General features: G+C 39.1%; 2 protein-coding genes and 1 long non-coding RNA gene across 7 annotated transcripts; 2 read left to right on the forward strand and 1 right to left on the reverse strand.

The window, feature by feature from the left end:
• Window positions 1-1,019: 1,019 nt before the first annotated feature.
• On the forward strand, window positions 1,020-9,407 carry LOC137175258 (uncharacterized). Its single transcript, XR_010925591.1, has 2 exons — window positions 1,020-1,508; window positions 9,233-9,407. It is a non-coding gene; the product is annotated as an uncharacterized lncRNA (long non-coding RNA).
• Window positions 4,372-16,230, reverse strand: zdhhc21 (zinc finger DHHC-type palmitoyltransferase 21). Of its 5 annotated transcripts, XM_067581011.1 has the most exons (9): window positions 16,131-16,230; window positions 10,421-10,587; window positions 10,176-10,274; window positions 9,803-9,914; window positions 9,240-9,378; window positions 8,805-8,921; window positions 7,993-8,036; window positions 7,530-7,699; window positions 4,372-7,348 (listed from the first exon to the last, which is right to left on the reverse strand). In XM_067581011.1, exons 1-8 carry the CDS (start codon window positions 16,190-16,192, stop codon window positions 7,567-7,569), a joined length of 873 nt encoding a protein of 290 aa, XP_067437112.1. In that variant the 5' UTR covers window positions 16,193-16,230; the 3' UTR covers window positions 4,372-7,348; window positions 7,530-7,566. The 5 variants fall into 5 exon arrangements, with proteins under 5 accessions (XP_067437112.1, XP_067437111.1, XP_067437113.1 ...); XM_067581010.1 differs by having other exon boundaries at window positions 4,372-7,699; XM_067581012.1 differs by lacking the exon at window positions 16,131-16,230 and adding an exon at window positions 16,009-16,110 and having other exon boundaries at window positions 4,372-7,699.
• On the forward strand, window positions 15,480-22,709 carry plaa (phospholipase A2-activating protein). The gene is made up of 14 exons (XM_067581009.1): window positions 15,480-15,739; window positions 16,165-16,358; window positions 16,499-16,599; window positions 16,795-16,915; window positions 17,176-17,343; window positions 17,558-17,693; window positions 17,943-18,112; window positions 18,233-18,384; window positions 18,466-18,685; window positions 18,803-18,868; window positions 18,981-19,052; window positions 19,333-19,437; window positions 21,681-21,851; window positions 22,015-22,709. Exons 1-14 carry the CDS (start codon window positions 15,591-15,593, stop codon window positions 22,581-22,583), a joined length of 2,394 nt encoding a protein of 797 aa, XP_067437110.1. The 5' UTR covers window positions 15,480-15,590; the 3' UTR covers window positions 22,584-22,709.
• The last annotated feature ends 427 nt before the right edge of the window (window positions 22,710-23,136 follow it).

Here is a 23,136-nt window from a genome sequence, read left to right on the forward strand (position 1 = left end):
TCCTGGCTGACATGTCATAACAAAGCTGCCATTTAATAGACCTCTCTGTCATTTTTCCAGCCATCACTGTGCTCCCGGCTCTCATCTGACGCAGCCCGGTGGAAGATAAGACACCTAATCAAAGGGGCATCAGTAGAGGCATGCTGTGCCACATTTAGGTCAGTCCTTGACACGTTGCATTGTGGGAAAAAATCAACAACAGCTTGACCAGTGACTTGAACCTGACTGTGGTAATTACAAGAGCCATGACCCTGCAACCCTCACCGCCCCCCTCCTACACTAACCAGCCCCCCCCACCCCAACCCCCCCACCTTCTCCTCCCTCCCCTCTCCCTCTTATACTTCTTCTACAAAGGCATCGTGCAAGAAATTACACATGACACAGAGATGAATTACGACTACCTGGAAAGAAATTTACTGCAAAAACTGCAATAATACAAATCTGTAACGTGATCCTCATCAGAAATAAATTCCCACACCGTAAACGTCTCTTACTTTGAGGTGGTTGAGAACAGGAGCATCAGTCTTGTGTTTCCAAGACAGCGGCAAGCTGATCGTGAGTCAGTGCTGACGTTTGACCTGAAGTCATCTCCCTGTTTCAACCTCATCAACCCTGTTTTTGTTTTTGGAGGGGAAAAAAAACACCCAGTGCTGGGAATTATCCATTAAAGAGCCGGGGATTGATATCACTGTTTGGCACTGACGTAAAGGTCATTCAAAATACTGAGACTTGTGAGGATTATGTCACTGGAAATGGTTGTTCTCATTCAAAGGTGGTCCAGTCTATTAACAATAAAGCAGTCATGAAGATCAAGTAATCATCAAGAGACCTGTTGCATTAAAGTTCCCCTCAGCATCAGGGCTCTGCACCGTATACTTTGGAGTCGACTGTATTTTGATACACGAATTAAGACGTTTAGTGTGTCCATGTAAATGTTATCTGAATGCCAGTTGAAAAGACCTTTTCTCTCCTGCCACATTCCAGTCCTCCTCGCTGGGGCGGCTCGGTGGCAGCTGGATTTCCCCACAGGGAAGGTGGGTGGACTTAGCAACAGTTACTTAGCATTAGTTATGACAAACAAATGAAGTGAAAAAACAACTGTTTGGAAATAAAGACAAGAATTTTACTTGATTATATTGTAGTTTATTTTGCTCATGTAGGATTAAATCTCACAGAAGACAGTTCAAAATTCATTATGAATGGTGATTCATTATAAAATGTGAAAATAATAATTAAGCACCTGCAGTATAGCCAACAAACTATATGTTTGTTTGTCCTACAGCTGATTGCACTATAGCTGCATTCAATACCTGTTCAGGGTTGACCTTTACAGCACACCTGACTTTAATAAAGCACTAATTAGGAGCCTAATTAGGAGTAGGCCAATTAACTGGTTCTTAAACACAAAGAACAATAAGACACTCAGCAGTCATCATAGGAGGCGAATGTCAGCTCATGGCAGAGAAAAGGCGAACAAATGTTACTCTGAGGGATGAAAGACTACATATGTAAGTAGCACTGTGGCTTATAAATTCAAAAGGAATCTTTAAACTGACTTATAAAGCATTTGGAGTAAGTGTATATCGTTATTTTCAACATCTGAAAAGCAAATTTATTATGTTTATTATGCATAAGTGTTATTTATAATGGCTTTGTGGGCCCTCTTTAACAGTTCAAAACATATTTAATATTGTTTTATTAACTTGATAATACATGGCTTTTTCTAATTGTATGAACATGATTTTGAACTGATGACATGTATCAGAAGTCCGCCACACAAAATTATGTATTAAAACTGTTCTGTAAAACATGGTTTAATGCAATGTATGTTCATATGTGGTGTGTGTGGGTGGTGTTGACAGTCCCACACTAGTGTAATCTGAATTTCTGTTATTTGAGTTTTATGAGTTTTATCTATTTGTTTATAAGAGGTCTGACAAGGAGTTAGACCTCTATGGGGCCCTCCCTATTGATCCCAAACATCAATCAAATATTGTACATTTCTTTGTCTGTGAATGACAAAAGCAATATGTGTTCATATAACTTGTAAAACATGAAGTATTTACTTATTTGGTATAAGAACAATGTTGGTCATTTCCATATTTTGCCTCCTTCAGATATGAAAACACATATTTGTTTGTTTGTGGCAAAGGAAAGGGTTACCACTTTTATACATAATAAGATCAGTATAAAAGCAAATGTCAACAGAAAACAGAGTTTAACACAGTTTGAAGAATTTGATCACTTAAATTAAATAAAATAGTTTAGCAGATAAAAAACATTCCTGACATATTATTCAGCTGATACCCAATGTGTGCCTCATGCTTTTGGAGAAAGGAAAACGTTCGCAGGGCCGAGCTCACACACGAGAGCCGTGTGCACCTTATTGATTTTGAGGGTGAAATCGATACATTTCATTGTCTTGATTGGATTAACTGTTTCAAGTTCAACTTTTAATTGGATTTCTACTCTCTACAATGAGAGCTTATTTGAAAATCAATAGGCCAATCAATACCTCTATGTTCAGAAAGTTCAGCTGCGGAGCTAAAAAATGGAGGAACGAATAGCAGACACCTGCCACTGACAACCCACACACATGACTCGCTGAGGTCTAACAAATGTAATTATACCTTTAGTATTAGTGAAATATAATACAAAAATAATTCTTATTAAGTCAAAATGGAATCAGAGAGTCAGTGAAAAAACTAATTTTAAAGATTTAAACAGCTGACTGGTTTGTTAGTGTCTTTTAAAGGATACAGAAAACTATAAATGGTTGCAAGTCAAATATGTGGGGTCTTTACTAAAGCAATACCCCCTCGAAAAAGTTGTCTAAGCAAGGCATAACTGATGTTGGAGAGAATCCTAATCATCATGTCATATAGGATATATGTCCCATATGGACATAAAATGAACATGCAACCAATAATTAATGATCAGATAATAAATTCTATGTTCCGAGACTTAATCCTTGTCTAGGCTTGGCAAAATGGCAGGAGAACACGCCAAGCCACTAACTCCAATCCTAGACAGGTAGACAGCCTTGTATCTGAGAGATAACTGTTCCAAGCATAGTTTATGTTTATCAAGCATGTGGCTAATTATTTCTTTTGTTCAGCCAGATGTCATAGACTATAAAACTAGCGGGTGGTCATTTATTTAATTAGTCCAGTTGAGCAACCACTATAAGAGATTAGGAGCACATTTAACCCAGGCTGCCTCTATTATCTAGACTGGATTCAACTTTATCATCCCAAAGCCTAAATTGACAAATTAAATTTCACATCAAGTACAAGTTCAATAAAACTGGTGTTTCTGTTCTTCAGAGGAACTGGCTAGATGTTTTTGAATCATTAGTGACTGATATCAGAAAGGTTCATTTAAATAATAATTTGCACACAGATGAGAAGCCATGTGTCAAAAAGAACAACTGAGGTTTTATTTCAGGACTGTACTGTCTATGTTTTTTTTTAAATTTATCTGCACTAATCCACGTTTACTATCTTGAAAGATTTTGTAAAGCACCAACATCAAGATCTGACCCCAGCCATAATCATGCTGCTATGTTTGATCATATTTAATGGAGACTTTGTATTTGAATGATAATCAAATTGGGATTCACGTGTGTCCTTTAGGGACACTTTTGGTAGAGTATCCCAATTAAAGAATGTCAAACTAATTATAATTGCAGGAAAGTAAGGCAACCTATTTGGATTAACATAGGAACATTTTTGAGTTTAGTTTGCCTGTGTAAGAAAATTGTGACACTACAAAAAAAACATTTTGACCTCCATCCTAAGCTGAGCCTACATTAGTCAGGGATACTGAACTCTTCTGGTTTTTGGTTGGATAAGCCCAAGTCATTTGGGGTTGTTGAGGGCAATACAGTATGTTTGTGTGTGTGTGTGTGTGTGTGTGTTCAGAGCATGTTAAAAACATACAACCATTTCAGACAACACACATAGATTATGTTCACGGCTATGCACACATTACACACGCCTCACTGAGATTTAAGAACTTTTCAGGACAACAGCCATTTGGTATGAGACAATTGAGCTGCTGCTTGTTTTGACACATAGTAATTATACTGAGAGAAACAAACAAAATGAGGCATCAAGGAAACTTGACTTTGATGTTGCTATATACTCTCAGTCTTTCATTTAAAAAAATAATTTTCTTTTGTCTAAAGCGAAGATTGATCTAATCTTATATTAATCTAATAATTAGCCTACATAGTGTATACAATATAGAGTCCTTCCTAAAGATATACACCTAACAAATAGGCAATCTGTGTTCATTATAATCTGTATAAACTTCAGTTGCGTTCAAAATGGAGGTCGCTAAACAACACGTTGAAAAAGAAGAAAAGAATCAGCTCAGAATCTAATTTATTAGAATATGAATACCTGTATGATCATTTCAATAACCACAATTATTACAGCATTCTAGTATGATTAATAGACAATTTACCATAGGCTAGACATAAAGAAATTAATAACATATTCATCGTGTATTAACTTAATTCAAAAAACTGTTCCAGTGTTTGAGGTTTCCATGTATATCAAGAATTCCAAAAAATAAAGCTTGAAAACACATTCCAAAACAGAAGAAATGAACAAAGAAAAAAAAACAGCAGAAGTCCAAACTGGGAGCCCTGTGGGACGCCAGGTAATGTCTGTAAGGGGTAGTGAGTGAGCACAGCCTCTCTGAAACACACGCAAGACCTAACTCTGTTATTATGACATGAGGTGTTAAGGCTGACATGTTGCTGATCGAACACACACAGCAGCTAACAGTAGTGTCAGTTTTGGCTGAGGTTACAGAAGTATTGACATAATGTTCAAGTCCAGGAATCACTTGTTAGTGTGTAATGACTGAAGCCCATCCACTCAGTTTATATACCTCTAAATATATTTCCACTGCTTGCTGCTGTAACAAGGATGGCTTTACTGATACACAATGCTTATTGCTTTCAGAAATTAAAAGACAAACCTGTTAATGTGATTTATCAGTACCCTCCCTTTCTTTTAGTGTCAATCACACACATTCACATAACCCACCAACAAACAAAAAAACAAATTCACATAAACATCCAAGAACCTGAATCAGAGTTATAAAAAACACTTAGCAAAGTTATCAACAAACACAATCTGATATAAAATATGAATAAAATAAAGGATACACACCAAATAAAACAACAAACTTCAAGTGAAGATGTTCTTTCAAGAGTATCACTAATGCAGCAAAACAGACTGTGTGTTAACGTGAAAATCAGTGCATAATATTAAACCGCTACCTCCAGAAATTTGGTGAAACATGCATTTATTAAGTGCTCGCTGACTATTGCAACATTTCCCCAGGTCTTTGGCTTGTATGGAGACTAATCTGATGATGATGATGTGTGAGAATTGGCAGCAAAAGTAAAACCTGAACAGGCACTTAAAACTACTTGGATACTGTTATATTTCCCCCACATGGCAAGCATTGTTTACGTACACATTAGCTAAGAGATTGCCAAGTATTAAAGACAATGATAACCACGCTATGCTAGTAATGATATTTACTGAATCACCCTCTCCCTCAAGGTCCTGTTAAAGAATTCAATAAAATCTCTAAATAGTATCATAAAATTACAACAAAACCACCATAAATAAATATTCAGTGTTGTGTCCTGTGTGAACTAGCTCACCACAAGTAGACTAACCTGGTAGCGTTTGTATTACTGATCATATTTATAAAGCCACTTGTTCAGACATATTTAAGACCTGACTAAGACTGCTACAGCACTAAAATGATAAGTATAAATCACAAATGATATTGACAGGAGTGTAAAATAGAAGACAATTGTTCAAAAGTCATTTGCACCAACACATTGTAAGTGCTATGGTTGATCCAACTTAAATAAGCTTAAGCTTAACAGACTTACTTAAACCAATGGCTCAACATTTTGGGACATATACTTATTTGCTTTCGTGAGAGTTAGATGCTGAGTTAGCTTAGCTTAGCATTTAGGTTAGCTTAGAGTTAAGACTAGAAAAAGGGCGAATCTCTGCCAGTTAGTGAAGCTCACTAACTAGAATGTTAGCTGTTAAATCCATATAAAAAAACAATGTGTAAAGAAAGACAAGTTGCAGTTTTATTGGAGGTTATGTGCTGTAACTATTTCTTGGCCGGGAGCAGTGACCTCTGGTGTAGTCTGCCCCTGCACATAATGTGACCACAACTTGTCGTTTTTACATTCCCGTTTTTGTACAAATTAAAAAAAAACAAGATGTAAACGTGTTAATTAGTGAGCTTTACAGGTTCCAGTAGGTGGATTTTGTTAGCTATGCACAGAGCCAGGCTAGCTGTTTCCAGTCTTTATGCTAAACTAAGCTAACAGCTGCTGACTGTAGCCTTGTATTTTAAGGACAGGGTGGTATCAATTTTCACATCTTTGACAAAAAAGCTAATAAGCATTTTTCCCAAAATGTCAAACTATTCATTTACATTGCGCTTTGAGAACAGTATTTGCGACTTGAATCCCTTCAATAAGGATTTCACTACATCTCTGAAGACAGACATGTAGATGAATGAGGTTATGACATTAATTGGCTGTGCAATGTTCGTTATACTCAGAGAAACAACTTGATTATACAGCAAATTTAACTACTACATTTACAGTCTACGGTTGATTGTATAAGCTTGTTTCTAATTTTTAACTACTTTTTTTTTTTATCATGGCACGGTGTAGTGTTAACTGTCTGCTTCCTATTACAAATCTCCATACCTGGCTGGTCCTCTGTCACACATGTCAGTATTCAAGTTATCAACTTTGTTCTGTGGCCATGCTTGATAAAACATCACTTTACAGATAAAACTTTCACAGAGTAATGCAAGAAAACATTCATGAATCATCATGTGATTACCATTTAAAGGAAAGCAGTTGATGCCTTATCCCTTTGCTTTTCATAGGAAATTTCCGAACTAGTCTTATTTCACTGGAAGATCACCAACCAGAAAACATTAAGCAAAAGCACTGCTCATGCTTGACAAATAAGAAGGACATAGTTAAAAGAAACAAGGCACAAACTTTATACAAAACATTGCCTTTCTAATAGACACACTGGATTTAGCCTAGTTTTGTCTTTAGTTGATTAAAGGTCAGTAGTAAAGGCTCTTTATTAAAGTAACCTGAGAGGGTCCCTTTTGCCAGCTGCTTTCAGGTAAAGACTTCCATCGTTCTGATGCAAATAGCCATCAAAGTGGTTTCCAAATGCTGAGAGTAGCAGTCACAGTGAGTAAAAAAGCAACATCTTCCAATCAGTCACCTAGGCGTTTCTTGACCCTGTTCACTGCCAGTCTGGGCCTTGTAGAGAAAGGCAATAAAAATTATAATAAAAAAAAAAAAAAAAAACCTTCGAGTGTCCACTGACAAACCAAGACTGCTGCCCAGCTCCCATAGCACAAAAGAGGACAGTGAAGGCGAGCAGATGGATTCTTTAAGTGTGTATACAGTGTTTCATCTGGCTGAACATGGCAGCACCTACCATCTGTGCAGGTAGGAGGTACTGTAGCGCTACCAGCCTACACGTGGGTGCGAAAGTGGTGGCTGGCTTGAAGCGCCTGCCTGCTTCGGAGCGGGATCAACCACAGGACTTTCCAGCGAGTGCCACAAACTTCAGCTAGCGCCCACTGCCAGGATCTCTTTGCCCCATAGCTATAAAGAAAAAAGTCAGTCCCACACTCATTTAAACATATATTATGAGAGCATTTTAAAGGAATAGTTCAACATTTTAGGAAATACCCTTACTTGTTTTCTTGCCAACTGTAAGCTGAGAAGATCAGAGACAGTGGTATCAATCTTCTCATCTAACACCTTGCCAGAATGCAAATAAGTGTATTTCCCAAAAATGTTGAACTGTTCCTTTAATACAACTGCAAACTATTTCTGACATTAGCACAGACTTAAGCCCCTTTCACACATGCAGTCTAGGAGTTAAGCAGACTCACATTTCATTTGAGAACTGAGCCATTTTCTCAATGGTGGTAGTATCCTGTTAGTGGGAAAAGGCAAAGGACAATGCAGAATTAGTGGGGTTATTTCACAAAATATTCTCCAACAGGATTATTCAGGACCTTGCTAGAAGAGTCACATGATCAGCCAAAAACATGGTGTGAGCATCATTTATCTGTTTCTCTTTTCTCAAGTAATCTTTTGCTCCTGTTGACAGCTCCGTCTTTACACACCTACTTTCTGAATATCAGCTCGCCTCAGCATGGGGGCTAAAGTATAGACTTGTTTGACATTAACGCTCTGCCAAAGAGTTTGATGGCAGCTTGTAAATTACTTTGATTTTTAATAAAAATCATTTGTAAATAAAATATTTAATGTCAAGACTTTTTTCTTTGTTATGTCACCAAGGATGTTAAGAAGGCGACTCTTGATATCTCACAAGTAGATTTTGCCACTGAAAGCAGGTACAAACACTTGCGTACACACATTCTCTCACACACACACAGTCTGACCTTCGACTCTCTCTTGTTTCTTTTCTATTGATCACTGCATTACTGGCATTGATGGTTTTATTTTTGTGTATTATGTCATGTTAGTCTGTCTGAACATTAGTATGCTGCTACCTTGTTTGCTACAGAAGATCCCCTGTTTTTTATAGATCTTACTGATGAAATCTTAACTGTTACATTAGCTTGGAAATATCTGCTGTACTCTATTAAGAATCGACATAATTACATGACCGTAACTGTGGCTGTGAATGTCATGTGAAACAAGATAATAAGTCTTCTAGTCATTAGTCAGTACTCACAGAGAGGATGCCCGTCATCTGAGTATAAAACAAGCTAGTCATGCCGCCAAACATGACCATACCCATGAGTGCTGACACACGCAGTAAAGCCAGTTCATGGCGTGTTGTAAACTTCTCCTGGCAGCGGAAAAAAGAAAACGGCAAACCATTAGTGTATCCCTATCATCCTTTAATCTTAAAATCTTAAAGCTGTATGGAATGACCTCTTCATGGTAAATTATTGACTTTTATAGTTACAAGTGTTGTAGTTGACTGTTTCAAGGTGTCACAAAGCATTTAGCTTAAAAATGAGAAAAAGAAATGCCTATTCTGATCTACTGTATAGTTGATGAGTGTCAACGTTTTCAGGAAACAGCTGGGCATACGTACATGTCTGAAATACGGTGTGTAAGTTCTAAAACATTATTTCAACTATCATTTTCCTGCAGTGTGTACCTGATCTAGTCCTGTCAGTGGCTGGAAGTAATAGTACTGGCAGAAGTCCAGCACCAGGGTGAACAAACTGAGGACCTGAGCATAGAAGCAGAGCTGCAGGAAGAGCCAGTGGTTGTCTTCTCCCACACAGTTATTGATCCTGGAAGGAAATAAACAGGATCTATCTAATCATCTTGTATAGTTTTTTATATCAGTGTTGGACCAATACGATCTGGACTGAAGCTGCAGAGACAGTCTTTTGTGCAAACAGAACCATATATGTGGTATATTCTCAGCAGAAGTCTGAAAATCCTTATATATTTTTTATGATTTATATAAGATATTTATACAGGATTTATGCCATCATAGATAAATACATACATGCATAATTAATATGAATGCAGGTCAACATTTGTCTGACATACAGGCAAAACTGTGTGTGGAAAATGTCTTGACTTTGTAGTAATATTACATGATAAGCTATGAAAACTGTACCACTGCCAATGAATACAAGCATCACATCAGCTGTGAACTCAGATTTTGGGTTGGGTAGGTTTCTGACATGTGAGTGTGTGTATACTTACCAAGGACAGTGGTGGTCCATCCTGCGTACACAATGGCCACAACGACTGCAGTGGTGGGACCTTTTGGGTCTCATTAAGTTGCACTTGTTGCACAACTCCCAGTGCTCTCGCTCTGCAACATAGAGATAATAATCAGTAGATTTACACTGATTTTACCGGTAGTACTGGTTAGAGCTGACATGTTTGCACAGTAATATCACATTCAAACCTTTGCTCTATTGAAAGAATGAGAAGTAATAACAGTGATATTCCTCACTGTAATAAATGTGCTCCAATAATGTAATTTTTGGAACTTTTACTACAAACTTTAGAAGGGGTAGAGGAGAGGAGTTAAGAAGTGAATATAATGAGGCGGGCTTTTCTGTTTCCATACCAGAGTGAGGTATGTGGGGGTCCACAGGGAGACGACCAGGATCTGCTGTGGAAGCTCTGAACAGGGCTGCTATGCAGAGTGCTGATGCTATGTAATAACCTGAAGAAACACAACATTCAATTCTACTAGTCGGAAATGTCAGTGACTTTTTTTTAGTGATCCCTACCAAACATTTGAGAAATTTGATTTTTGATCTCTGATGTCTCAACAAAGACATTCCTATATTGGAAACAAGGGATACTCACAAACAACTATGGCCCATGGGATGTGTCCTTCATTGTAGTGTGGTAGCAGAACCAGTTTTGGAATAAAGAAAGTGTTGTAGAGCCAGATTCCAAATACCACGCTGATGCACAGCCAGCCCATGGGGTCTACCACAAAGTGCAGTCGAAGCTTCATGGCTGCTGGGACCCTGCGGAGAACTACAGTGTGTTAACCACACAAAACAGATAGAAATCTCCATGTAAGTTTTGATGAAATAGATATCCAGAAAACAGACAGGAGCTGCTGACAAAGTGAACATTTGCTCAAATCCCCTGCTCTCTCACACATGCTTACAGCCCCCCCTCCACTCAAAAATGTTTTGCTTCTTGTTCCTACAGTTCAGTGTGTGAACTTCATTGTGCAGAATCGTGTATGTGCGGTTTGACACTAGAAGGCTGTTTTCACATTCATTGGCTGAAAGATGATATTTCGTCTGTGCTCAATGAAAATCTCATTTTAAAGAGTGTACCTAGGAGCAGGATTTGTGACATCACAAATAGTTTGGAAGCCAATCCTGGTTCAATATTCAACTTACACAAGTGTGATGTGGATTTTTTAATGAGGTAGAAGGAGTAGATGCCAATTTATGGATTTTAACAAGATAATTGAACTTTCTTGTGGAAAAAAAAATATATCAGACATAAATTATCATTCAAAGTAGAGTATTTTATATACATCTTAAAACATGTATGTCAACATAAACTTGACATACAGGTTTAATAGTGCTTGTTGTCCTACCTGTGTGTCAGCCTATGACACCATCATCATCTGAGTAACCATTAGTTTCCAGGTATTAAATTGTTTTTTCCAATAAATTATCAATTACAAAATAATGACATATCCCTTTAGTAACTGCTACATGACAGTAAAAATAGATCTTTATTAAGACTGATCTAAGGCTAATTAGCATGATTGAGGATCTAACAATGAATTGGTTATGAAATGAACACAGGCCTGCTGTACTGGAGCAGGTGTTTGTGAGCATCCTCAACCTTAATTGCCTTTCAGCAGATTCTTCGCATTAGCATTATCTGCTCCAATAACACAAACACACAGTCGAGGACAGCATAAACAGCCTTTCATAACCCTGCTAGCATGTACTGAAAACCTTGTTATAGCAAAGCCTCGCCTTCCCCATCCTTCATACCACTGATAACACACTGACAGCCGTGATGGGCTTGGCACTGTAGCCTGACTGTGTTAGCTCACATTAGCGGGCTAATCACTCGCGTTCATATCCAACTAACACAATTCAGCATCAATCATGATTTCATTACCTAAACTGAAAACATACATACTTTTTTTGATGCTGTCCTATTCAGCGCAAGTGTCAGTGTAGCTACTTCCTCATCCGAGCCTCCGCACAGGACGCCAATTTTTTTTCCTAGGATGGCGAAGTAACGACCCGCCCTCCTCTTCCTCTGATTGGCTAGTTCTCGTTACCTTCGTTGGTTGGATTGGTTAGGTTTAAGCATGAGGAGTGAGATTGGTTAGATTTAGGGAAAGAATATCAGGATAAGCCAATCAGAGGCAGAGTAGGGCGGATCGTGACAGTCTAAGCGCAATCATTGACTTCATTCAAACATGGACAATTTCCGGTTGATTTTATTAAAAACCAAGAATGTGAGAAATACGTATCGGTGGGAAAATATTCAACACATATTGATTTACAATATCCAGCACTCTGAAAGACCCGCATTTAGCACATCTCGTTATTATTTTAGTTTTTTTTAGTTTTAATATAAAACTATGTTATGAATGTAAAACTGAGATATAGTTGTTAATTCATCTCTGTGGATTATGTATGCATTAGTTAATAATAGGCATTTGTGTGTGGTAAAAAAAATAAGTAATAAAATAATAATAATAATAATAATAACAATAATAATGCAGGTATTGCCTATCTTAAGGCAGGGGTCAGCAAGGGGTCAGTTTTTTTCATGATTATTCATTGGGGGACCATCACCCGGTGCAGTGTAAACGCAGGCGCCTATTTGTGTTCGTTCGTTTGTTTTCCCCATTTCTCTTAATTTCATTCATTCATTTTCATTTATTTCATTTAAGAATGAAATAGATTTATAACACTGTTAAGGACTATAGGACTTTATAACACTGTTAAGGCTTCTTACTGGTTTTAACAGAAATTTTTTAACATCACATCACCCCAATCCTGGCTTCTCTCCACTGGCTCCCTGTGCGTTTTAGAATTGATTTTAAGATTTTACTGATCACTTTTAAAGCACATCTGGGTCTTGCTCCAAGCTACATAACAGATATGTTGACCCTGTATGAGCCAGCCCGCAGCCTTAGATCCTCAGGCCAGCCAGAAGGGCCCCACCCTTCTGGCTGTTCCAAAGTCGAGGCTTAAATCTAAAAGTGACCGTGCTTTTGCCATCAGAACCCCTCAACTTTGGAACAACCTGCCTGAGGAGATGAGGCTTGCAGAATCAGTAACTTCTTTTAAATCACTTCTTATAACCCATTTCTACAGACTTGCATTTATGTAATGTTGTCTTTCGATCATCTTTCTATTGTCTTTAATCTTTTTATCATCTCTCTATTGTTTTTCTTTCGTCTTCTGCTGCCGTCTTCTTAAGGTCAGACCTGTTATTGCTTTCTGTGTCGTGTCTTTGCTTTGCATTGTACTGCCTTTGTTTTGTCTGTTGAAGCACTTTATAAACTGTGTTTTTAAAGGTGCTATATAAATAAAGATATTATTATATCTGAGGGGGAATAAATGGCATCAACATACTATTTTTGTTTGTGAAGAACAAATCTGTTATGGTTGCATTTTCTAAAGTTGTGGAATTAAAACTATTAGAATTCACACATTAAACTTTCATTTCTGGTAGGTTTCATTTCGGCACCAGGCACCGTTCAAATAGCTACCATAGTTTTATGGTGTGGGAGAAACATGTATAGATGTAACAAGGTTATATTGCAATTGGTTTTTACAAGAGTCTTGCATTTATTTTGTTATCTACAGCAGATTTGTGAAAATTGTGTAAAAAGTTGCAAATTAAAACTAAAGTCAAAACTTTCATCAGGAGGCCCAATATTTTTTCTACAGGGCCAGATTTGGCCCAGAGGTCACTATTCTCTTTGAAAACCACAACTCAGTGGAATGCCCTACCTAATGATATGAAGAACTGCAGTTCAATCAACACATTCAAGGCCAAATTAGAAAATCTACTAAAGACCAATCAGCTCTGTGACCACTGAGTCTAAACTTAATCTATGGTCTTCTCATTAGCACAGGTAGTCTTGCTTTTAATTTGACAAGTTTACATTATTAATTTCTAATTGACATTGTGGGTGTATGTGATGTGCTGTTGTGTGTAGCTTTGTATTTTGTATTTTGTATGGTGTGTTCTGTGTGTTTTTTTGCTTTGTATTGTTTGTTGTTGTGCTGTTATATGTTTTGATTGGATGTAAATTAGCGTTGAACAAACTCCGGTGCAGTGCATCTTTTATGTTAAAAACTGTACACTGTCCTAATAAATCAATACAATCAATCAATATTTGCCTATCACTGCCTTAAGATCCCTATTATTCCATTTTATGATGCAGGCAACCGCCTGTCCAATGTTTTCACATGAGGCTCATATATAAGCCTGATGTTTTGCTACAATTTATTGTTCTAGTTGTCAAAAAAAAAAACAACCCCAAAAAACCCTTTGTGGACTGATGTGCTACTTCAGGTTTTTATTTTAACTGCAACATTCTCTGTTTCCTGTTGACTCGTGGTTGTTAGGGGTAACTTGATAAAGCTGTGTAGGGCAGGTAGGCGGTGGACGCAGTGCACCACAGGAAAAGCAGTCTGCTGCCGCCTTCTGGTCAAACATGGTTAACACAAGTGGAGGCAGGCAGTTTTATTCCTCGTGTGCTTTTTAAAAATAAATATTTATCAGCAGACATTCTTACTGATAATGGCGTGAACGTTCACGTCACCATCATTGATTTTAAACCAGTTACTCTCAAATCTTTTCATATCAAGGACGCCCAAATTGATACGTAATAGGCCATTGAACCTGTAACTGATAAGATGTTGTACCAGTGAAGATATTTGTTGTCAGATATGATTAAGTCTAGAATTCCATCATTACTCATTCTTACACATTCTCTAATTGGGTTAACTTCTACTGAATAAAATATTAGTGAAATTAATCTATCCCCCATTTTGCTGGGGACCCCCTCTCAAGGATCCTTGGGGGTCCCCAGACCCCCCTTTGAGAACCACTTAATTAAACGATATTCGGTGTATCCCCCCCCCCCCCCCCCCCCCCATCGCTTTATTTATAGAAAGCGTCACTTACAACGTGTGACATTAATACAATAACAGAAAACTATTAGGCATCATAATGAAATAAAGATAACATAAAGGACATGACTTCACTTTCAGTTTGTTGATACAGTCAACATGGTAACAGGAAAAAGGGTAAAAGTAATAATAATAAATAAATAGATAGAAAAATAACTAAACAGAAAAGGTAGGCAGTAAAAGCAGATTTCTTCAAAAAAAAATCTTGAAGCACACTAATTGTTATCGATTTTATTTGTCTTTGTTTTGTTTAGTCTTTTTAATCTATTCATCTAGTTTTATTTCATTCTATTTTACTACTATTACTGATATAGCTTTTGAATCTATTTTATCGTTTTTATTTTCTTGCGTGCATGATTGATTGATTGATTGATGGAGGGATGTGCCCATGTTTATAAGTTGTAGACTCAATATACTTTCCAAATTCAATCATGATACGTTCAAACGAGAGGCGAGACCTCGATAATTTGGATTAATGGATGTGAAATCTTTCCAGTAAAATGAATAAAAAACAAAACAGTCGGTTGAACTTTCTGTTTTTTCTTTTCATAGTACAGTATTACATCCTTGGCTGTTGAATCCTGATGTCTACTGGCATTCATAAAATAGATAGTAGTAGTAGTTGTGTCTTCTTCATTTAAAAGAAATCATATTTGAGACTTGTTTTTGGTAGGATATAAATATGCACAATTTTGTACTTCTTTCAATTTGTTACAGCATTCGGCACAAATGACGTAATTCAACTTCCGTTAGCATTAGCGGTGTTTGTTGACAGCAACGCCACTTAGCTGAACACTGCTGTATTATTTTCATCGTGTTGTGGAGGCGAAATGGCATCATCCAACTCATACAAACTCAGGTGCTCCATTCCCGGCCATGAAATGGACGTTAGAGGACTTGCAGCTGCTGTTTTTCCAGACGGAGCTTTCGTGTCTGTGTCCAGAGACCGAACCGGAAGGGTCTGGGTACCAAACTCAAGGTAGCTAGCATTAGCCTGCTACTGACTTAACTAATTGCGATGGTTGGCCACGAATTGTTTCATTTTTAAGTAGCTATGCTTTTAGACATGTCGTCCAGACTATAATAAAGTAACAAGCCCGATAACTACCCCCACTGAACTTATTTATCAGTTATAAATGCGAATTAGCGGTGGTAGCTGGCTAGTGAGCGAGTTGCTACTCAAATTAGCTTTGTCATTCATTCAACTACAACTCTACACATACACAGCGCGGGTGTTCCAGTACTTACCAAAGTTCACCAGATTTAAAGTGTTTACAGATCATCTGTCTGCTGACTTATTGAGCCTTTTTATATTGTTAGCAGGCACATAATTGTCAACTACTTGCTCCTACATAAGCAACTTGACTTACGATATCTTTTCTTTTCTCTGCCCCCTCTTGACAGCCCTGACAAAGGCTTCACAGAGATGCATTGTATGTCTGGCCACTCTAACTTTGTATCCTGTGTATGCGTAATTGCGCCAAGTGAAACATATCCTCGAGGACTTATTGCCACAGGTGGACATGATAATAATATTTGTGTTTTCACTATGGACCACCCACAACCCCTGTTCACTCTCAAAGGTCACAAAAATACAGGTGAGTTGTGTTCTGCAATACATTCTGAGGATGTGTACACACCAATGGTCATCTTATCTGAAGTACTGTTATGTGTGACATTAATGTCAAGTATTCTAAAAGTTTTACTGGCCCAGCTTAAAAATGTTTTATCTCCACAGTTTGCAGTCTGTCTTCTGGGAAGTTTGGGACACTTTTGAGTGGCTCCTGGGACACTACAGCCAAAGTCTGGCTCAATGAGAAGTGCATGATGACATTGCAGGTATGCTGAAGCTCTGATCTCGTCCTTTACAAGGTTTCCAAAACAGAAATTGATAGTAGTAGACTGATTTTACTTACTTGACTTATAACATATAAAATATTACTTAATATTGTTTCATGTAGGTAGCCACTGCAAGTGAAAACATGATTGGGCAGTGTGACTTAGCAGAATTTGTGCTTGTTAATATTGTTGCAGGGCCACTCTGCAGCAGTGTGGGCAGTGGCCATCTTACCTGAACAAGGCCTTATGCTGTCTGGATCAGCAGATAAGACCATAAAACTTTGGAAAGCTGGTCGATGTGAGAAGACGTTTGAAGGTGAGTGTTTGCGGTTGGTTGACATAAGTGGGGAAAAAAAAACCAACAAAAAAAATATGTCTTCGCTTTTTAATTAGACTTGTTTGCACTAAAAAAAGTTACAAACATGCAGACAGGTGTTGACAGCGTGAATAAATGAAATATGTGGAAATTTATTTAGATAATCGGCTTAAAAAATCTATACACCTGTGTGATGTCCAGAGGCTTTATATGTTAAAGCTATGAAAACAACACAACCTTTTTTTTCTCTTGCATTGAAGGCCACGAGGACTGTGTAAGGGGACTAGCAGTGATCAGCAGTGCTGAGTTCTTCTCTTGCAGCAATGACACTAGTATCAGAAGGTGGCTGGTGACAGGAGAATGTGTACAGGTGTATTACAGCCACACCAACTACATCTACAACATAGACGTCTTCCCCAATTGCCAAGGTGTGTTCATGAAAACATATGTTCAGAAAATGTAATGCCGTTTGTCACATCTGCAAATTTCAAACGGACAGAAAGACAAATGTGTCACAATGGTGCTTCAAAATGCTCCTTAAATTACATTTATTTATTTATAGAACCGACATCCATTTGTTTTCCTGCTGCAGATGGCATTTGGCTCACCACTTTTCCATCACTTTTCTGCTTTTGCCATCAGATTTTGTAAGCACAGGAGAGGACAGGACTTTGAGGATATGGAGGAAGGGAGAGTGCTCTCAGACCATCCGCTTGCCTGCCCAGTCTGTCTGGTGTTGCTGTATTCTACCTAATGGTGATATAGCTGTAGGAGCCAGGTAACGGAACTGCATGCTAATGTGCAGTCTATCCATAATCATTTCATCATCATCATCATCCTCTCACTCCATTTGTAACACCATGAATATTTAAACACCTTGTTCATTGCTTTCGTTTCCAACATCATTCTTTCACCTCACTCACTTGTTTATAATGTTGCATTCACACAACATGATGGAGATTCTAAGATGAACAGAGAATAATCAGTAGTTTTGTGGCTAACTCTGACGCTGCTCTTCTGGCTACAGTGATGGCATTATCCGTGTGTTTACGGAAGCTGAGGACCGCATGGCCAGTGCAGAGGACATACAGGCCTTTGAGAATGAGCTCTCCAAAGCCACCATTGACCCCAAGACAGGCGACCTTGGAGACATCAAAATGGAGGACCTTCCTGGAAGGGAACACCTCAATGAGCCTGGTATTAAATTGTTTCTTATTCATCTTATAATATATGTATGTATTACTATTATGTTCTGATAAGGAGAAAATACCATTTTCTTTCTGGATCAAGATGGTTTTGTTGGCTTATTTCCTCCAGGGAATCGTGACGGACAGACACGGCTGATCAAAGATGGACAGAAGGTGGAGGCATACCAGTGGAGTGTCAGTGACGGCCGCTGGATGAAAATCGGAGATGTGGTTGGAGGCTCAAACCAACAGACCTCTAAGAGTGTGATGTATGAAGGAAAGGTAAGGCCCCAAGCTTGGTGATGATGAACTGAACACTGTATGCATGAGAGCAGCTATTTGTGACTCCTGATCTCCCTTCAGGAGTACGACTACGTCTTCACCATCGACGTGAACGAGGGAGGGCCATCCATGAAGCTGCCTTACAATGTGTCCGAGGACCCCTGGCTGACAGCACACAACTTTTTGCAGAAAAATGACCTCAGCCCCATGTTCCTCGACCAGGTTGCCAATTTTATCATAGAGAACACCAAAGGACATGTAGTTGGACCAGCCCAGCCTAGTGGTGGTGACCCATTCACTGGTGAGGCCGAAACATACATACTCGAGCTTGTTGGTCCTCTTTGCAGTAGCAGTTATCAATCTTGTGGTTATTGTGTGTAAGATCTTAACTCTGTGCTTTTGTCTCTTTATCTGACAGGAGGAGCCCGGTACATCCCCGGGGCCTCTGATGGTAGGTCAGGTGTTGGAGCTGATCCCTTCACAGGTACAGTGTGTTTATTTACCATAAGATTTTTTTCAATCTGAGCACGACCAGCGATTGCATTTTTCACAGCTGTTTTTTTTCTCTCTCTCTCTCTCTCTCTCTCTCTCTACAGGCTCTGGTCGTTACATCCCAGGGTCAGGTCCAAACCCAAGTGCTCCTGTAGGTGTGGCAGATCCCTTCACAGGTGAGCCTCTTACATAAAGGAACCACTGAATTTTGGATGTAAACGAAAGACAAAGCAAAACCAACACACCTGAACAAATGAGATAATGAGGTCCAGGACCAGGGATTCATTCACACTAAGCAGTCCTATATGAATAGGCTAAGTGGAACTTGAATGTTCAGTGGTAGACCAATGTTCTATGTATTTCTCCTGTATGAAAACAGTACAAGGCAATTGTGTTTTGTTTTTAACTCTTTAACTACTGAGCGCTCATTGGATCATACTCCTCCCTACTCGGCAGGTGGAGGTGCCTACTCCTCTGCAGCCCTCAGACAGACAACCAACATCTACTTCCCCAAGAGTGATGGTGTGACCTTTGATCAAGCCAATACCTCGCAGATCCTTGGTGAGCTTTTTAAGTATGGGTTTGATGATGTGCCACTACAGTCTAAATAAAGCCATGCTAGTCAGGTATTTTCTTATATTTAGTGGAGCGCAACAAGATTCATCTGAACAAAACATGATTTCACTAGATGAGATGACTTTCTTTTGAAATATATATATTAAAGGCTCAATTAAGAACTTTGTAGCAATTGATAATGTCTGTGTAGATTTACCTCAGTCTGACATGTAGATAGATCTCGAAATGAAGCATAGAAACCTCCCCTAGACATGTTATTGTAAGTTAAAGACGTTTAATAATTAAGCTAAATGGCTTGTTAAAGGACCATTTCACCGATCTTTAACCTTATCTCTTGCTATCCAAATTAGGGATATAATGTGAAAAACGCCTGCAGTTGTTGCAGCGAAAATGGCATCCCAAAATAAGAGGGCAGAGGATGTTATGGACGAGGATACATTTTACAGTGTTTTTGCTGATATTCAGCCATATTCATTCGAACCAGAGTGGGTTTAGAGGTTGGGCATCAGAAGCTCGTGCGCAATGCATCCTTGTACATGTAGGCACTGCCAGCATGGCTCTGCAAGCAGGAAAACTCAGCTTTTTGGTCAATATAGCACGCACTGAGGAATTTATTGCTTCAATTGACTACATTTACCATCAACACTGATTGGACATCCGCATAAAACAAGCGAAAAAATCCAATTTAAGTTCTGATATTAAATGTAGCAACACTAAACTGATGTGTCAGATGGTTTGTTACACATAACCATCATCCTTGTAAACAGTTTGGAAAAGGGCAGGCACTTTCAAAAAATACTAGGCAGGTGGTTGGATCAACCATCTGTCTATCACCGTCTATCACGGCTAATTTCAACCAATCAAATCAGCGAACCGTGTGACGTAGTAGGACAGCGCCAAAGAGGAAACACAACAAGAAGTCGCAGTCTGAAGTCGCAAGTCGGTGTAGCTATGTGTATAACACACTCTCCAGTTCTGATGTAACTGATGCTACAGCAGCATCTAAGCTAACCTCTTTAGGAGCTGCCATTGTTGTTTTCGAATGAACAGTCACTTCTTGCTGTTGTCACACCTAAACCACACCCGTAGCTGCCAGTAGTTCCTCATAGAACGCTGATTGGTCTGAACCACCAGTGGTAACTTGAAGCCTGACAAGATGGATTCTCGTGTGATCTTGTGATCTCGTGAATCCAGCTACCTTGCAAGGTAATAGCAACACTGTTATATACAATGTGAAGAAACCATTCAGTCGTATAACATGTTTTAATCTAATGATGTAATATTTTGATATGACGTTTCTATTAACACATTACTATTAGTATTGTTATAATTTATAACTTGTTGCACATCATGTAGTAATAATGTGTAGTGTAAAACAATGTAATAGTGGCACAGTAATAATTGGTTTTGAGAGCCTTAAAACTTTCAGGCATACTATGCAGGATTTGTCAGTAGAGAGAGAGAGAGAGAGAGAGAGCAACAGTGGTCGAGTGAGCTAGATAGTGACTGAAGAGAGGGAGCGGCGCTAGCGACAACAAAGCAGTGAATCAGATAACTGGGAACATTATTTTCTGATTGTTTCACAGTGGTTACGTTCTAAAGCACAAATAAACACGCTCACATCTCCACACAGCCCCGTAGGAAGGTGCCGCATTGCCGGATTTTGTGTGATTGCAGCCGAAACGCATGCTTCATCCCGTCCACTGCAGCCCTGCATGTATATGTGTGTGTGTTTGTGTGTGTGTAGCTCAGCTCTACCCTCAGTCAAACAGGCACACAGACAGAGAGCAGAGGAGTGAGACCGAGACAGTGAGGTAATCTGGTCGCTATGCTACGAGTCCCGACCTCACACCCTGCGCTGTTATTGGCTGGGTGCTACACACCCACTGCCCAAAGGTTGACGTCCAGAAACTTTCCAAACACAGCAAAATAATAAGAAAATACAGGCAGAGGGCAGAGTCTCTGTAGAGACATACACTGCCACACACTTCTAGTGGGTCATAAGTGATAATTGAAAGGGATTATTTTTGTATGAGTCTATACATTGTTTTTTTTTTTGTTTTTTTTAGGAAAATCTTGCATAGTATACTTTTAAACTGTATACATTTTGTTGTAAAAGTAAATACTGTATATTATGTTGTTTAAAAAGTGATTGTTTCAAAATCTTCTTTTGCAATTTGTCAAAATTTCCTCACTGTCTATCTCTTGATTTGTTCTTTTCTCACCAGCTAAGCTGAAGGAGCTGAATGGAGGTGCCCCTCAGGAGCACAAGCTCTCTGAAGAAATTCTGGAAAGCCTCCAGAGGCTGCTGGTGACTGTGTGTGGGCCCAACTCCTCTGAGCCTCCCCCGACCATCCAAGAGATCAACCTGCTCTGGAAGGCCTCTCACTGGCCTGAAGGTACAACAACAACATTCCAACTCAATTTATGAAATATTTTTTTGTCATTTGTTTCATTTTTGTTCATTTCTTCTAAGCAGTTCTCTAAAACAGAAAGATAAAAATGTTTTAAGGTTCACCAGCACGTTACTGGTCACTTACAAAACTCCACCTTCTTTCCTAGACATTGTGTTTCCAGTCCTGGACATTATGAGACTGGCAGTGCGCCACCCTCAGGTTAACGAGACCCTCTGTGGAGAGGCAGAGGGAGTCCAGCTGTGCAACCACCTGCTGAGCATGATGAGGCCTGAGGGCCGTCCTGCCAATCAAATGTTGGCACTTCGGACTCTGTGTAACTGCTTTAGTGGTAGGCATGGCCGAGCACTCCTCATGTCACAGCGTGAAACGGTACTTTCACGTGCTGCTGACCTGGCCACTGTCTGCAATAAGAACATCCACATTGCCCTGGCCACCCTGGTGCTTAACTACGCCAGCTGCCTGCACAGCCAGTCTGATCTCGAGGGCAAGGCCCAGTGCCTGTCTGTGGCCAGTAGAGCTCTGGAGACGGTACAAGACAAGGAAGCTGTGTTTAGGCTGCTGGTGGCCTTGGGAACAACTGTGGCCTCAGACCAGACAGCCCAGGACCTGGCCCGCTCCCTGGGGGTCAACTCTCAGATTTCTAAATACTCATCAGTATCTGATCCATCAAAGGTGGGGGAGTGTTGCCAGCTGGTTTTAAAAGAACTACAATGATGTGAATGATTAGAAAAAAGGAGCACTTCTTTCTTACTATTACCCTGTTCTGCTTAATCAGTTGTGGTGGAGACCAAAAAATAATTGTATGTTCCACAATAAAAAAGGACAAATGAAATCTCTGAATATGCATAGCCTGTGGGTTTTTTTTGTTTTTATTCTACCCCTTTGCAAATCCCCTTGACAAATTTGTTGGGTAAATGTTGGGTGAATGCATGTAAAAATGGCTTGGAAATGTGCATGAAGCATTACACTGTCTGAAGTGAAATCTATGTTTAGCCTTTTAACATGTTTTATATTATATCCTACTGCCATGTTACACTTGAACTCAGAGAAAGCGTACTTCAGTGAAGTAAATTATTACAGTGACTACTAGTGAAATGTAAAAATCCAACTGGAGGGAACCACTCAGGTGTGGGACTTGTGAATGTGATTGCTGAACTTTCTCCAGCTCAGTAGCTGTGGCTGAATTCATCCATGTGTAACCTGTAAATGGATAAAGAGCTCCACACACAATACAGTATTTTTCTTTGTAAAGCTGGTCTTCCAGTGG

Source organism: Thunnus thynnus, chromosome 22 (assembly GCF_963924715.1).
Source record: "Thunnus thynnus chromosome 22, fThuThy2.1, whole genome shotgun sequence".
In the NCBI taxonomy this organism is placed as follows: Eukaryota; Metazoa; Chordata; class Actinopteri; order Scombriformes; family Scombridae; genus Thunnus; species Thunnus thynnus.